The sequence below is a fragment of the Erythranthe guttata genome, chromosome 10, assembly GCF_056151865.1.
Source record: "Erythranthe guttata isolate IM_541 chromosome 10, IM_541, whole genome shotgun sequence".
Classification (NCBI taxonomy): Eukaryota; Viridiplantae; Streptophyta; class Magnoliopsida; order Lamiales; family Phrymaceae; genus Erythranthe; species Erythranthe guttata.
Window position 1 is genome coordinate 1918092 of NC_142542.1, and position 13126 is coordinate 1931217.

The following is a 13126-nucleotide window of genomic DNA, read 5'->3' on the forward strand; positions in this document are numbered from 1 at the left end:
TGTCTATGAGAGAGAGAGAGAGAGAGAGAGATGATTGAGGGGTATTATGGTCATCTAGACATTAGGTGAGGGAGAATTAGAACGAGGATGTATTAAATTGATTTTGGCAATTGGAAAAATTAAATGCATTAAATATCTTCATTTATAAATGTGTTTCCAAATTTAATGTCCTTAAATTGGGAATTGGTTCTCTGATTAATTGAGGGCGCTTCCGTTGTTAATGCGTGACAAAATTTTCATCTAATTTGTATGGATTAATTAGGGTCATTTTTAATTTAAATGAAATTATAAGTTAAATGGAAGTATTTTAAACAAATTTTAATGGGCTCATATGTAATTGTATTTGACGTATTTGACTGGGCAGGGGCAAGAAAGTTTTTCAACTCCCAATAATCATCTTTTTTTTACCAAATATAAATTTTGTATACAAGAAATTTATAGAAATTCTTGTCACATGAGCAAAGACTAAGACAAAAATATTTTGAGCATATAATGAACCAATAAATTGATGGTAAATTAGTTAGAAATGGTCTTCAAAATTAAGGGTCAAATTGGGTAGAAAATTCATAAGTTCACACTGCGTGTGGTTAGACCCGGTCAAAGCTTTTATTGACCAAAAGGTATATTTCTTGAATCATAAATTCAATTTATTCAGCATGGAGTATTATTTACAAATATGTTCCTTAAATCATGTCAATTACGTAGTCCTCGTAGGTTTTACGTATAACAACTAAGTAATGACATTACTTTAATCGATATTAGGTAAGCGAAAGCGTCAAAAAAAAAAAAAAAAAAAAAAAAAAAGTCAACGTCTGAGATCGATCGGTCAAAATTGAATTAAGGGTCAAATTGAATAATTGATAAAATTTAGAGTCAAATTAAAATTAAATTGGTTTAAAGGATGTATTTTGAAACATATTAAATATGAGAGTATATTAGTATTTTACACAACTATGGACTTTATCTATACTTTTATTTTTAATTTTTTTTTTTTCATTTGTACCTCTTTATGAATAAGTAGCTCATGATGAGCTTATCTGTAATAGCCCATAATCTATTGTAAAATGGACTGATCCAAACAATTTTAATGATTTTATTACCATTATTAATTTGAGAAAAAAAAGGATGAAGGAAAAATTCCACGCATCACCCACATGCACAATAACTTTCCATAAAAAAAAAAAAAAAATCATTAGCCTAGTATTTAATTTAATTGTAAAGTCGTGTTAATACATTTATGATTACTCAATATTCTTTTAAAGTTGAAAAAGGGAATTCATAATTAGCTGCAAATTGGGTTTAATTATTCAATTTAAAAAAAAAAAATTATATGGTAAATACAAAGAATTAAAATTAGTTGTAAGTTGTAACAATGATTGGCAAACATACCATAACATGGCTTTAAAAGTACTTCTCATTCAAGAGATCGTGTACATCATCATTATCTTCAAAAAATAGCATTTATATGTTATTATATTCCATAGTTTAATTAAATCTCTTTTTCGGGTTTTCGATTTCGGTTTCGGTTTCGGTCTGGTTTAAGAACAATTTGTCCGCATTTCTCTTTTTTTTTCAAAAAGAAAAGTGTTATTATAATTTATAGGATTAACTAGTATTTCACCCGTGCGTTGCACGGAGGTGAATTTCAAAATGAGAAAAATAAACTTATGTAAACGACTATCTCTTTATAACAATACCAATTCAAGTAAAACAAAATGAAAGGAAATAAAAAACATATTTTATCTCTTAATTTAGAGTTGTAACATATGAAATTAAGTTAAATTTTACAAATAAGAAAACATGAAGCGCGCAAAAAACGATATCAAGATTATGTGAAATCATTTAAAACATATGGTATAACTCTATTTCTTGGATTGCAATCTACTACACCATGTGAGTCTTATGCAAAATAACTAAGGTAACAACAAATACGGTAGCAGAGAAGTAACTCAATAGATATTCAAATAATCTGCAAGTTTATCAACAATGGCGTTCAATTAGTAATGCACATTACTCAAACAACAATAAAACTTATAAATATTGCAAAAGAGATATGATGTATACGCCACTACCAGATACCAATGTTGATACCAATACCGATACCAATACTAATACCAATATTGTTACCAATAGTGATAATAATTCGATTAATATTGGTACTCATATTAATCCTAATACTAATACTAATAGTAATACTAATACTAATAGTAATACTAATACTAATAGTAATACTAATACTAATGTTAATACTAATAGTGATACTAATACTAATATTGGTACTAATACTAATACTAATACTAATATTAATACTAATACTAATATTAATACTAATACTAATACTAACACTAATACTAATACCAATATTGATACTGATACTGATACTGATATTGATACTAATACAAATATTAATACTAATATTGATACTAATAAAAATACTGATACTAATACTAATTCACATACTCGTACCAATACTAATACTAATACTAATAATAAAATAATACTAATACTAATATTGATATTGATAATAATACTAATACTAAGAGTAAGACTAATATTGATACTAATACTAATAATAATATTGATACTTCATTGACAATTATAGTGATATTGATATTAATACTAATACTAATACTAATGTTAATAATAATAGTGATACTAATAATAATATTGGTACTAATACTAATATTAATACTAATACTAATACTAATACTAATACTAATACTAATATTAATACTAATACTAATACTAATACTCATACTAATACTAATACTAATACTAATACTAATACTAATACTTATACTAATACTGATACTGATACTGATACTGATACTGATACTAATACTAATACTAATACTAATACTAATACTAATACTAATACTATTATCGATACTAATACTGATATTAATAAAAATATTAATACTAATACTGATACTAATAATAAAACTGATACTAATACTAATACTCATACTCGTACCAATACTAATACTAATACTAATATTCATATTGATACTAATAATAATAATAATATTGATACTTACATTAATAATTATAGTTCTATTGATACTAATACTAATATTAATACTAATACTAATACTAATACTAATACTAATACTAATATTAATATTAATACTAATACTAATACTAATACTTATACTAATACTAATACTAATAATAATATTAATACTAATATTAATACTAATACTGATATTAATACTAATATTGGTACTAATATTAATACTGATACTAATACTAATACTAATACCGATACTACTACTAATATTAATACTAATACTGATACTAATAATAATAATACCTATACCAATACTAATACTAATTCTCATACTCATACTCATACTCATACTCATACTCATACCAATAGTAATACTAATACTAATAATAATACTAATATTAATACTAATATTCATATTGATACTAATACTAATACTAAGAATAATACTAATATAGATATTAATACTGATAATTACATTGATAATGATAGTTATATTGATACTAATACTAATACTAAGAATAAGACTACTACTGATACTAATACTAATAATAATACTGATACTTATAGTGATACTAATAGTGATATTGATAATAATATTATTACTAATAGTAATACTAATATTAATACTAAGACTAATACTAATACCAATAACAATAATAATTAGGATACTGATACTATTAATACTTATACTCATACTGACTCGTAGTAATATTATATTAATACTAATATTAATATTGATACTGATATTGACACTAATATTGATTCTCATATCAATATTAATATTAATACTAATACTAATACTAATACTAATATTGATATTGATATTGATATTAATACCGATACTCATACTGATACTCATAGTAATACTAATACTAATATTGATACTCATACTGATACTCATACTAATACTGATACTCATACTAATATTGATACTCATACTAATACTGATACTCATACTAATATTGATACTCATACTGATACTCACAATCATACTGATACTCATACTAATACTGATACTAATATTGATATTGATATTGATACTAATACTGATACTGATGGTGATACTAATATCGATATTGATATTGATATTTAATTGATACTGATACTCATACTGATACTGATATTGATACAAATGTTGATACTGATACTGATACTAATATTGATACTGATACGGATACGAATACTGAAACTGAAACTGATACTGATAATGATACTGATATTGATATTGATATTGATACCGATACCGATACCGATACCGATACCGATACGGATGCCGATACCGATACGGATGCCGATACTAATGCCGATACCGATAATGATATCGATACTGATATTGATATTGATACTGATACTAATACTGATATTTAGACTAATATTAATATTAATAAACTAATATTAACACTAATATTAATACTAATACTGTTACTAATACTATTATTAATTATAATATTAATACTAATACTAATACTAATATTAATACCATTTCTAATACTAACATGTTAATATTGTTAATGTTAATGTTAATGTACATATTCTAATGCTAATACTAATTTTAATGTTAATGTTAATCAGGATATGTCGCTAATGCTAATTATAATTGTAATACTAATATTATCCAAATCCTTATCCTATTCCTAATCCTATTCATAACACTAATCATGATTCTAATCCTAATTATAATTCTAATCCTAAACCTATTTCTAACATTAATTATAATCCTAATAATTTTACTACTAATAATACTAATGTTATGCTAATGTTGATTCTAATTATAGTTCTAGCCATAATCCTAATCCTAATGCTAATCATAACCATAATACTAATACATGTCACTAATTGTAGTACGAATCAATAATCACAATCTTAATTTTAATTCTAATACTAATATTAATCATAATCATAATCCTAATATTAATTATAATACTATATTAATCCGAATCTAAATCCTAGTATTAATACTAAAACTAATTCAAAGAATATTAATTATAATCATAATTCTAATGCTAATACTAATAACAATCCTAATTATGATTTTGCATCAATGTTTTTGCAATTATCTATTATTTTGTATCAAAAAAATTCTATTCAATCTTGCAACTTTTATATCAAATTCCTTATGCGTGTGTACCTAAAACATCAAGAAACACATATTAAATATATTAGAAATTAATATTTAGTTATATTATCAAACTGACATTAAAATTATTTAAAGTAATATAAGGGTATAAGCAAACGTTAAGACGTGAAAATAACGATAATCGTTATTAATATGAATTAAAATTAAAAAAATTCGTAACGCCACCAATCATGCAATTATAATAAGGGACGATTTTAACTCGAATTTGAGTAAATTCAAATTAAATTAATTATAAAATGAAATCAAAAATAAATTTATTTAGGGTTTCCAAGAAAGTTGATATATTTAGAGCATTTTATAAATGGTAGGATATAAATATATTTAATTACCTCTAATTTTGGAAAATGATGACATGTTTTTTGATGATTTATTTCCACCAATCAATTCGCCACTTGGGATGAAATTGATGACATGTCATCAATTGAAATTGCCAAATGTCAATCAATTAGCTATGCAATTCAACTTTTATATATTATATAGATTAGCTAGCTAATCCATGACGTAAAGAGATTACTCGTTTTTGTTTTCTCTTTTAACATGTTTCGGAAGTTAACGAAAGAGACGATTATGGAAATGGGATTATAAGCTAATTATGTACACGTAATCAGTGATTTCAGCCGAAATAAATCGTTCCAAGTCTGAAGGAGATCAGAAGAAGCACATAATTTATTCGATAATATTTCTTCGTCGAAATATTTTAGCTTAATTAAGCTTGGCTTTTCCACCCGTGATTATGCTCGATGGGACCGATTAGCAAATTAATTAGTAATAAGCTGCTTTGGAAACTTAATTGTTATGAGAAAACTTGATTTAACAGATGCTAATGTCACCAACTCTTACCTAATTTCAAGGCCTACAACATGTTGAGTGTACAATTTATTTGCTAATTAATTAAATCAGCTTCAAATCTTGAATTTAATAATTGATTATGATTTTGGATCGTTCTAAGTGAACCCCTAAGCGTAGAGTAACGGGTTCAAATTCGACCGAATTGTTACATGGGACTCGTTATTTGTTATATTTTTTAATGAAAATGTATTAAATAAATTAAGATTGGGATCCAGAATTAATTAATGACAGTTTTCTTAATTTATTTCTAAAGATTTATTAGCATGATCCTCACATTTTTCTGAGTGTATAATGTAAAATGTAGATTTTGTACAACAAAGTACAGGACCACACATAGTTGTGGTGTAATTTTATGCTGTATAGCACATGCAATAAACTAATAATACCTTCGTTTAAATAAATAAAAATCGGTCCCAACTCGATAACAACGTCCTAAAAAATATTCGTTAAATTAATAAGATTAGAAGCCCCTCTCGGCTGTATTAATTTATAGATTTAACTGTATTAAGGTTGACATTTTTTGGTTGGTTCTTCAACCTAAAATCCAAAAAGAAAAGAACAAATTGAACCACCAATAACTTCAAGTATTACCTACAATATTGAGTAGAATAATAATTACAAAATAATAACAATTTTTAATATATTATAATATTATTATACATATAATATATGAAATAATATATGTACGGTCTGGATCAACCCTAATGGTTGACATTTTTTCAATTGGTTTTCCTTGCCTGAAAGATCTAGTGGTCACTATTATACTATGCCATGCTGAGTAGATGCATATGCAGATTATGATTTAGTTATATTTGGAATTAATTTAATTTACTAAGCCAAGTGGGAAAATAAAAATGCAATCTTGACAGAACTGCAGTTTCCATTTATATAATTTTCTTCATTAAAAAAATAAAATAAACAGCATATCAGATTATAGGTGTGATTATAGATACTGATTTCTGACATAATGTTTGTTTACATAACTAACTGAAATGATCACCATTTTTAAGAATGATAATTAACTGGAGTTTGTCATGGTTACTGCAGTTAGAGCATGCAGGGTTAGGGGGGGACCATGTAATTATTCATTTAAAATCAGATTGAGTTTGATTTTGTTCAGACATTATAAATTTTTTTAATAAAGGAAAATGAAAACATGCCAAGAAATTCGATTTCCTCGATTTTTTTTTCACTCATCCAGTTGATGAGTTTTTACTTATATTGTTACTCCATTCACATCCTGAAAAGGAGTTCTTTGCTGATGTGGCGAAATCTTGTTCTCGGTGCTTTCCCATTTTGATTTGTGATTCTTTGCGTCGACGTTAAATATTCGAGTTTTCATCTCCTCTATTGACTCCAAGCTCGGAATTGTGATTACTCGCTTCTTAGGTGTCACGTCGGTTTTCTGCTCAACCTGTTTAAGATGATTTTTTTTAAATAAAAATAAAAAATCAAGTTCCGAATTCATTAGACATCCATCACCTCAAAAAGGGTCTGAATATTCGCACGTAAAAAAAAAAAAAAAAAAAAAGCTTACCAAGTAATCTTTTTGGATGCACTGCTCTGATCTAATTCGGATATCCGATACATTTTCAGAATGCTTCACTCGTGTGGAATTGAGTTGATCCAAACTGGTTGTAGTTGTAATGTTTATTTCCTTACTATTTTCCTTGTCTAACGCTAAAGAATCTGCAAGGATAAAATTTGTCTAGTTACGGGAACTTTAGACGGAAATTTAAAAAAAAAAAAAATAACAAAACTGTAAAAAGACCAATTACCGTTGATAGATTTCATTAAATCATTAACACGGGTGTCAAATTCTGCATCCGTGGATGACGAAGTGGAAACAAGGTTTTCATGTATGGCATTACTTTCAAGAAGTTTTGTCCTGCTCGAAAAAAATAGACGTAAATAAAGAATAAACTAGTAAGGTTAATGATATTATCGAGTGAGCCAAATTAATTAACTTACTGCACAGTTGATTTTATATCCCCAAGACCTTTCGTAGCAAGATGGCTAGTGCCTAATTGCGCATTTTGCCATTGTTGACCAGAATAACCGACCTTTTCAACACTTCACATACAAAAAAACGTATAGTTAATTTTTGCGAGTCGCGTATGAAAAAAAATAATATATATATTACCATTCTTGTAAGGAATTTTCTATTGCGACTCTGCACTCAGTTGACGAGAAGGTTTCGTTGACGTAGTGATCTTTGGCCTTGTCTGCATATTCGTTCAACTCTTCCATTTCCGATGCCAAGACTTGCTTCATATTGGATAAATCCAACAGCAGTCTCTTACTTTCTTGAATGTTAGAGTCTTCGAAGCATTTTGCGGCTTTAGAAACCTGAATATTTGTACATTTCCATTAATATATGCCTAAATAATATTGAAATACGAAGAAAAAAAAACGAAAGGAAATGATAATCTTACCATATCAGTTTTTCTAGCTGTGAGTGTTGATAATATCACTGCTATTTTCTCCAACGCTATATTCTCTTCTCTGAAAGCCTCTTCCTGTTCAAAAGAATACGAATGTTACGATAATGAACTTCTTAAATGAAATATAAGTTACGGTGTATCGAAATTTTCTTTTAAACCCCACCTTAAACATCTTCTCAAAATTCTGTAATTTGAGGGATTTTTCCGTTTGGTTTTGTTCGAGCAGTTTTGTAAGCTCAGAAGCTCGTCGGTGGAGGTCATTTGAAAAATTGATGGCAGCACTTGATATCACTTGCGCCGAGACTAGACTTCGATTAAGTCCCTAAAAATGTATTTATTTATTACAAGAAATTAAGTTCAAATATACACAAGACAGGAATAACAAATTATTATTAACATAATAGTATATCTTGCAAACCAACCTCCGCTTGGTGTTGGGCGGATAAAGCCAAAAGCTCTCGTTGTTCATTCAGCGATTTCTGAATGTCGGAAATGACTTCCTTTGCTTCCAATGATGCATTTTTCAAGAACTGCAATGATAAAATTTATTACATCCAAAAAAAAAAGAGACAAATTTATTCTAGTATAATTGTAATAACGTACGTTCTCGAGTGAGATTGCTTGGGCAGATATTATAGATGTCATTTCATCCATATCAGAATACGATTTCGTACGCAATGAATCGGTAAGTTTCTTCAGGCTCAAGGTTCCTATAGTATAAGTCTCTAACAATTTCTTTGTTTTTGCTTCCATGGCCTCATTTGACTAACAAAGCAAATATATCAGTTTCTTGACAAAGTTAAACAATTGAAAAAAAAAAATCGAGTTGCGAAAAAAAAAAGAGTCTTACTTCATATTTACTATCGAGAAATGTGCTCATACGCCCTTCGACGCATTTCATGTGTTGTTCTTGCTGTGATACAGATGTCACGATGATGTTTTGAAGGCCTTTCAGACTTTGGTCAAGCTGTGCTCCAAATGTAAGGAGAATGCACTGATTTTCTCGTTCGAGATTGTCTTTACGATCTGAGAGAATTTTTTCGGTGAAAATTTGAGCAACTGTTTATAGAAAAAAAAATGTTAAATACAGTTCAAAAGTCGAAAACATGCATACCTATTTTTCCGAAAAGAGCAGAAATATCGTCGGATGCATCTTGTAAGTTGGCACGCAACTTTGTCGCACAATCAATCAGATTATTTTCTGAATATTGTAGTTTGGAGATGAGAGAGTCCTTTTCCTTGAGTGATGAAAGGGCTTTTTCGTAATTCTCTTGTAGATCTTCTAAGCTTCTACACGTTATTTCTAGATTTTTCTGAAGAAAAATGCATGATCATGACTCATATGTGTATGATAAGAAAATGTCCAATAAACGGAATTTTTTCTTATCTAGTACCTTGCAGTCTTTAAGTTCACTTTCGACGTTCAGTTTCTCTTCTTGTTCATTAAGATAAAGCTCACGGAATTTTTCAAGTTGCTGCGAGAAAAAACGAGATGTCAACAAGTTAGATAAAAACCATCAGTAAAAGTTAGTGAGAAAAGGAAACGAAAGAAAAAAAGAGAGAAGCATGGATTACCTTCTCGCTCGCATTAAGATCGCTCTGTAATTGCTCGATCTTCTCATTTTTTGCCTGCAAGATTTGCACATCACCATGAGATTAACATAAACAAAATCTTCGGAGGCAATTAACCTATTTTCTGATTTTTTATCTCTATCCAGATACGATATTTTGTGCAATTAAATTCATTGATTTTATTCTACGAAACAAAGAGTCCAACACAGGTCCGAGGAAAAGTTGACCTTCTTTTCAGCTTCATCGTGCAGAAATCTCTCGTTCGGAATGTAAACACCGTTCTTTTCCCTTGCTGCTCGAACATCTAAAGACATTAAGAAAAAAATAAAATGAGAAATAGAATTATTATTAGTTAATGCCATATGAAAGAAGAAAAGAAAATCACGAAAAAAAAACCTTGCTTCATTCTCTCTATTTCCAAGTACAAATCCTTAAGCAGCATAGCTTTCGCGACTTTTTGGTTTGCCTTCAAAAAAGCATTAGCTTACTTTTAGCTTACGCGTGAAATGGTTACGAAGATATCAAGAGAAAGCATAAGCAAAGAAAATTGGTATAACCTCTGGTTTGTTTCTTATGCTTTTAGCACGATATGCATAATCGAGCGTGCTCAATGTTTCTTCCAAACAATGAGCAGAAGGAGATATCGTCGCAATAATGCAAGTTTTTGTTTTCCCGCCTAATGAATCTCTAAGAAGCCTTGTAAGCTTACTATCCCTGCATACAAAATTAAGACACACGTATTTCAGATCAGGAACTTAGTTCTTTCTTAGCGAGGGAAAAATCGAGACTTTCTCAAACCTATAAGGTACATGAGCAGAATGCTCCGTCAGGGCATTAATGACGCGACCCAAGGTTAGTAAGCTCTTATTTATCTCTCCTGCTTCTCTTGCACGAGCCTGTAACATTGTTTATGTAGGAGAACTCTACGTTAATATAAATAAATAAATAACGAAAGCTGAAATATTCGAGGATATCTTTGTAGATGTGACCAATGATGAAAATTCACAATTGGACTACAATTATCATTTTTTCTCGAACATGGACGAAAAACAACTGCAATTTACAGTTACTAAAACTTCGTAAGTTCAAAAGATATGTTATATTACTCCAATTATTCACGAGTTCTTATTTACAATTTTTTCTTCAGAATACAGGAGTTTATTATTACCTCTCGAGCCCCCGAACGGTATATATTCTCCGACCCAGCTAAATCAACAAGATTAAGCTTGCCACATTTGATAAGCTCTTCATCTCCAATTGTTCCTTCTTTTATGTAAACAGTTATCGTAAAAATAGAATGCGAGCGACTGAAACAAAAAAAAATAAAAAAATAACTATTTATTATTTATACCAATATTATTTAACGACAGAGGCATATACTGAATCGAAAACTTTCATACCTGCTCCGTTTATTTAACAAAGTGTCTGCTGTGCGTCTTCTAGAGGCACCTCGTTCCAAAAGGCTGTAAATTTCATTAGCACTGTACACAGCTTCCTCTTCGAGTCCTCGTATTATCACAGAACCCTTTCCATCCTCCATCAAAGAAATCGGCTTCTTTTGTCTTTCTTCTGTAGATTTTACTTGATCCTCTGCGGCTAACAGGTCGGTTATTTCCTCATTATAGAGTTCCGAAAAGGTCACTTTCATACTATAATCGGCATTTTGTGCCTCGAGGGTGTCGAAAAATTGGCGAACTGCTCTAGGTATAATACCTGCCTCAACAGGCAATTCACCACCCTACATACACAATATCGATTAACATAATAAATTTCGAAAACATTATCGATTAATTTATAGGGAGACAAATTATATAATTGTATACCTTCTTTCTCATGCCCCCCTCCATTGTATAAGTTTTACCGGTTCCAGTCTGCCCGTACGCAAAGACTGTGCAGTTGAAGCCCTCTAATACTTCACTAACAATCGGCGAAATAGCTTGATCGTATATGGATCGTTGTTGTGCTTTTGGCCCAAAAACCTTCAAAATATTTTTAGAAAAAATATTTCCTTATGTGATAAACAAAGCTTGTGCAGTATCGAAAAAAGTTGCAAGTTGCGGAATCCCGAAAAAACGTACCTTATCGAAGGTGAAAACCCTATCGACTTGCTTGCTAGCAACACTTTGCAAAACTGTGACTTCTCTTTGAGTTTCATTACATGTGACTACCTTGGCCACATTCAACCTTTGTTCATCATCATTTAACGGCCTACAAAAATTTGAAGAAAATAATAAGAAACCCAAAACTGCAGCTGACAACTGGCGACCTATAAAAAAAAAATAGAAACCCTTAAAACGGAATATACCTGCAACGGAGCAGAACCTGCACATTGACTTCTTTATCCTTGTCGGAACGATTCGTGTTCCAATCGGAGCCTCTTGAATCCGGGCGCCGCCTTTCGGGTCGCGGAGTGTAGAACGGCGACGGAGAAGGCGCCATGCCCATACCCACCTTCCGCAGATCCGGCGTTAAAGAACCCATTTTTTTCTTCCCCTTTTCCCTTTTCAATCGACACCTTTAAAACCCATAAAAAAGGAAAAATTAAAATGAAAAAGCAGTGTAAATTGACGGATGGGGCCAGAAAAAGGAGGGATTAAAGAGATACTTACTGAATTACTTGCTGCGATGAGCTGGAATTTGATGATCGGAGAAGAGGGGTTTTGTTGTGGTTTTTTCTTAGGTGAGAAGGGAGAATTGTATGATTTTGAATTTCGAACAGCTATAGTGTAATATTATGGTGTTGCCTTTTCTGAGTAAATTCAAATTGAGGCGCGTCTGCAACTTTTTTGATAATTCTACCGTTGGGGAGTGCAGATTTTGTAAAATCTTGGCTTGGCCCCTCAAATTTATTTATTCTCTCTTTTTTTGGAAAATTATTTTATTTATTTAAAATAAATAAAATAATTGAATCTTATTTGACATGTACATAGTTTAGGGTAAATTACGGTCACTCTTAAGATAAAGTTAAATTACAAAAATACCCCTCATGTTTGGGTAATTTCAATCACCCGTCTCAACTATGAATCTTCTTACACGTCCATTCTTGCGGTGTCAAATTCAACAAAAAATTCTAGATTATACGGAATATTCTCTACGTTGTACTCGTTTTGTGCA

The 13126-nt window shown here is 29.7% G+C and overlaps 1 protein-coding gene across 1 annotated transcript; it reads right to left on the minus strand.

Annotated features, from left to right (window-relative positions):
* Positions 1-7058: 7058 nt before the first annotated feature.
* LOC105952920 (ATP binding microtubule motor family protein) lies at positions 7059-12867 on the minus strand. Its single transcript, XM_012976518.2, has 23 exons — positions 12622-12867; positions 12318-12527; positions 12091-12220; positions 11836-11991; positions 11413-11750; positions 11181-11319; positions 10811-10908; positions 10570-10726; positions 10409-10478; positions 10240-10316; positions 10016-10069; positions 9835-9915; positions 9555-9753; positions 9291-9466; positions 9044-9205; positions 8863-8970; positions 8604-8762; positions 8432-8515; positions 8140-8345; positions 7968-8069; positions 7775-7884; positions 7534-7685; positions 7059-7410 (listed from the first exon to the last, which is right to left on the minus strand). Exons 2-23 carry the CDS (start codon positions 12491-12493, stop codon positions 7213-7215), a joined length of 3132 nt encoding a protein of 1043 aa, XP_012831972.1. The 5' UTR covers positions 12494-12527; positions 12622-12867; the 3' UTR covers positions 7059-7212.
* Between the last annotated feature and the right edge of the window lie 259 nt (positions 12868-13126).

What these genes read in the sequence shown, in the direction of transcription:
- LOC105952920 (XM_012976518.2), bottom strand. Translation starts at nt 12,493, where the DNA reads ATGGGTTCTTTAACGCCGGATCTGCGGAAGGTGGGTATGGGCATGGCG. An exon ending in TGCTCTTTTCGGAAAAATAG is followed by an intron (nt 9,467 to 9,554) that starts GTATGCATGTTT and finishes AAATTCTCTCAG; the next exon opens with ATCGTAAAGACAATCTCGAA. An exon ending in CCGCCCAACACCAAGCGGAG is followed by an intron (nt 8,763 to 8,862) that starts GTTGGTTTGCAA and finishes ATACATTTTTAG; the next exon opens with GGACTTAATCGAAGTCTAGT.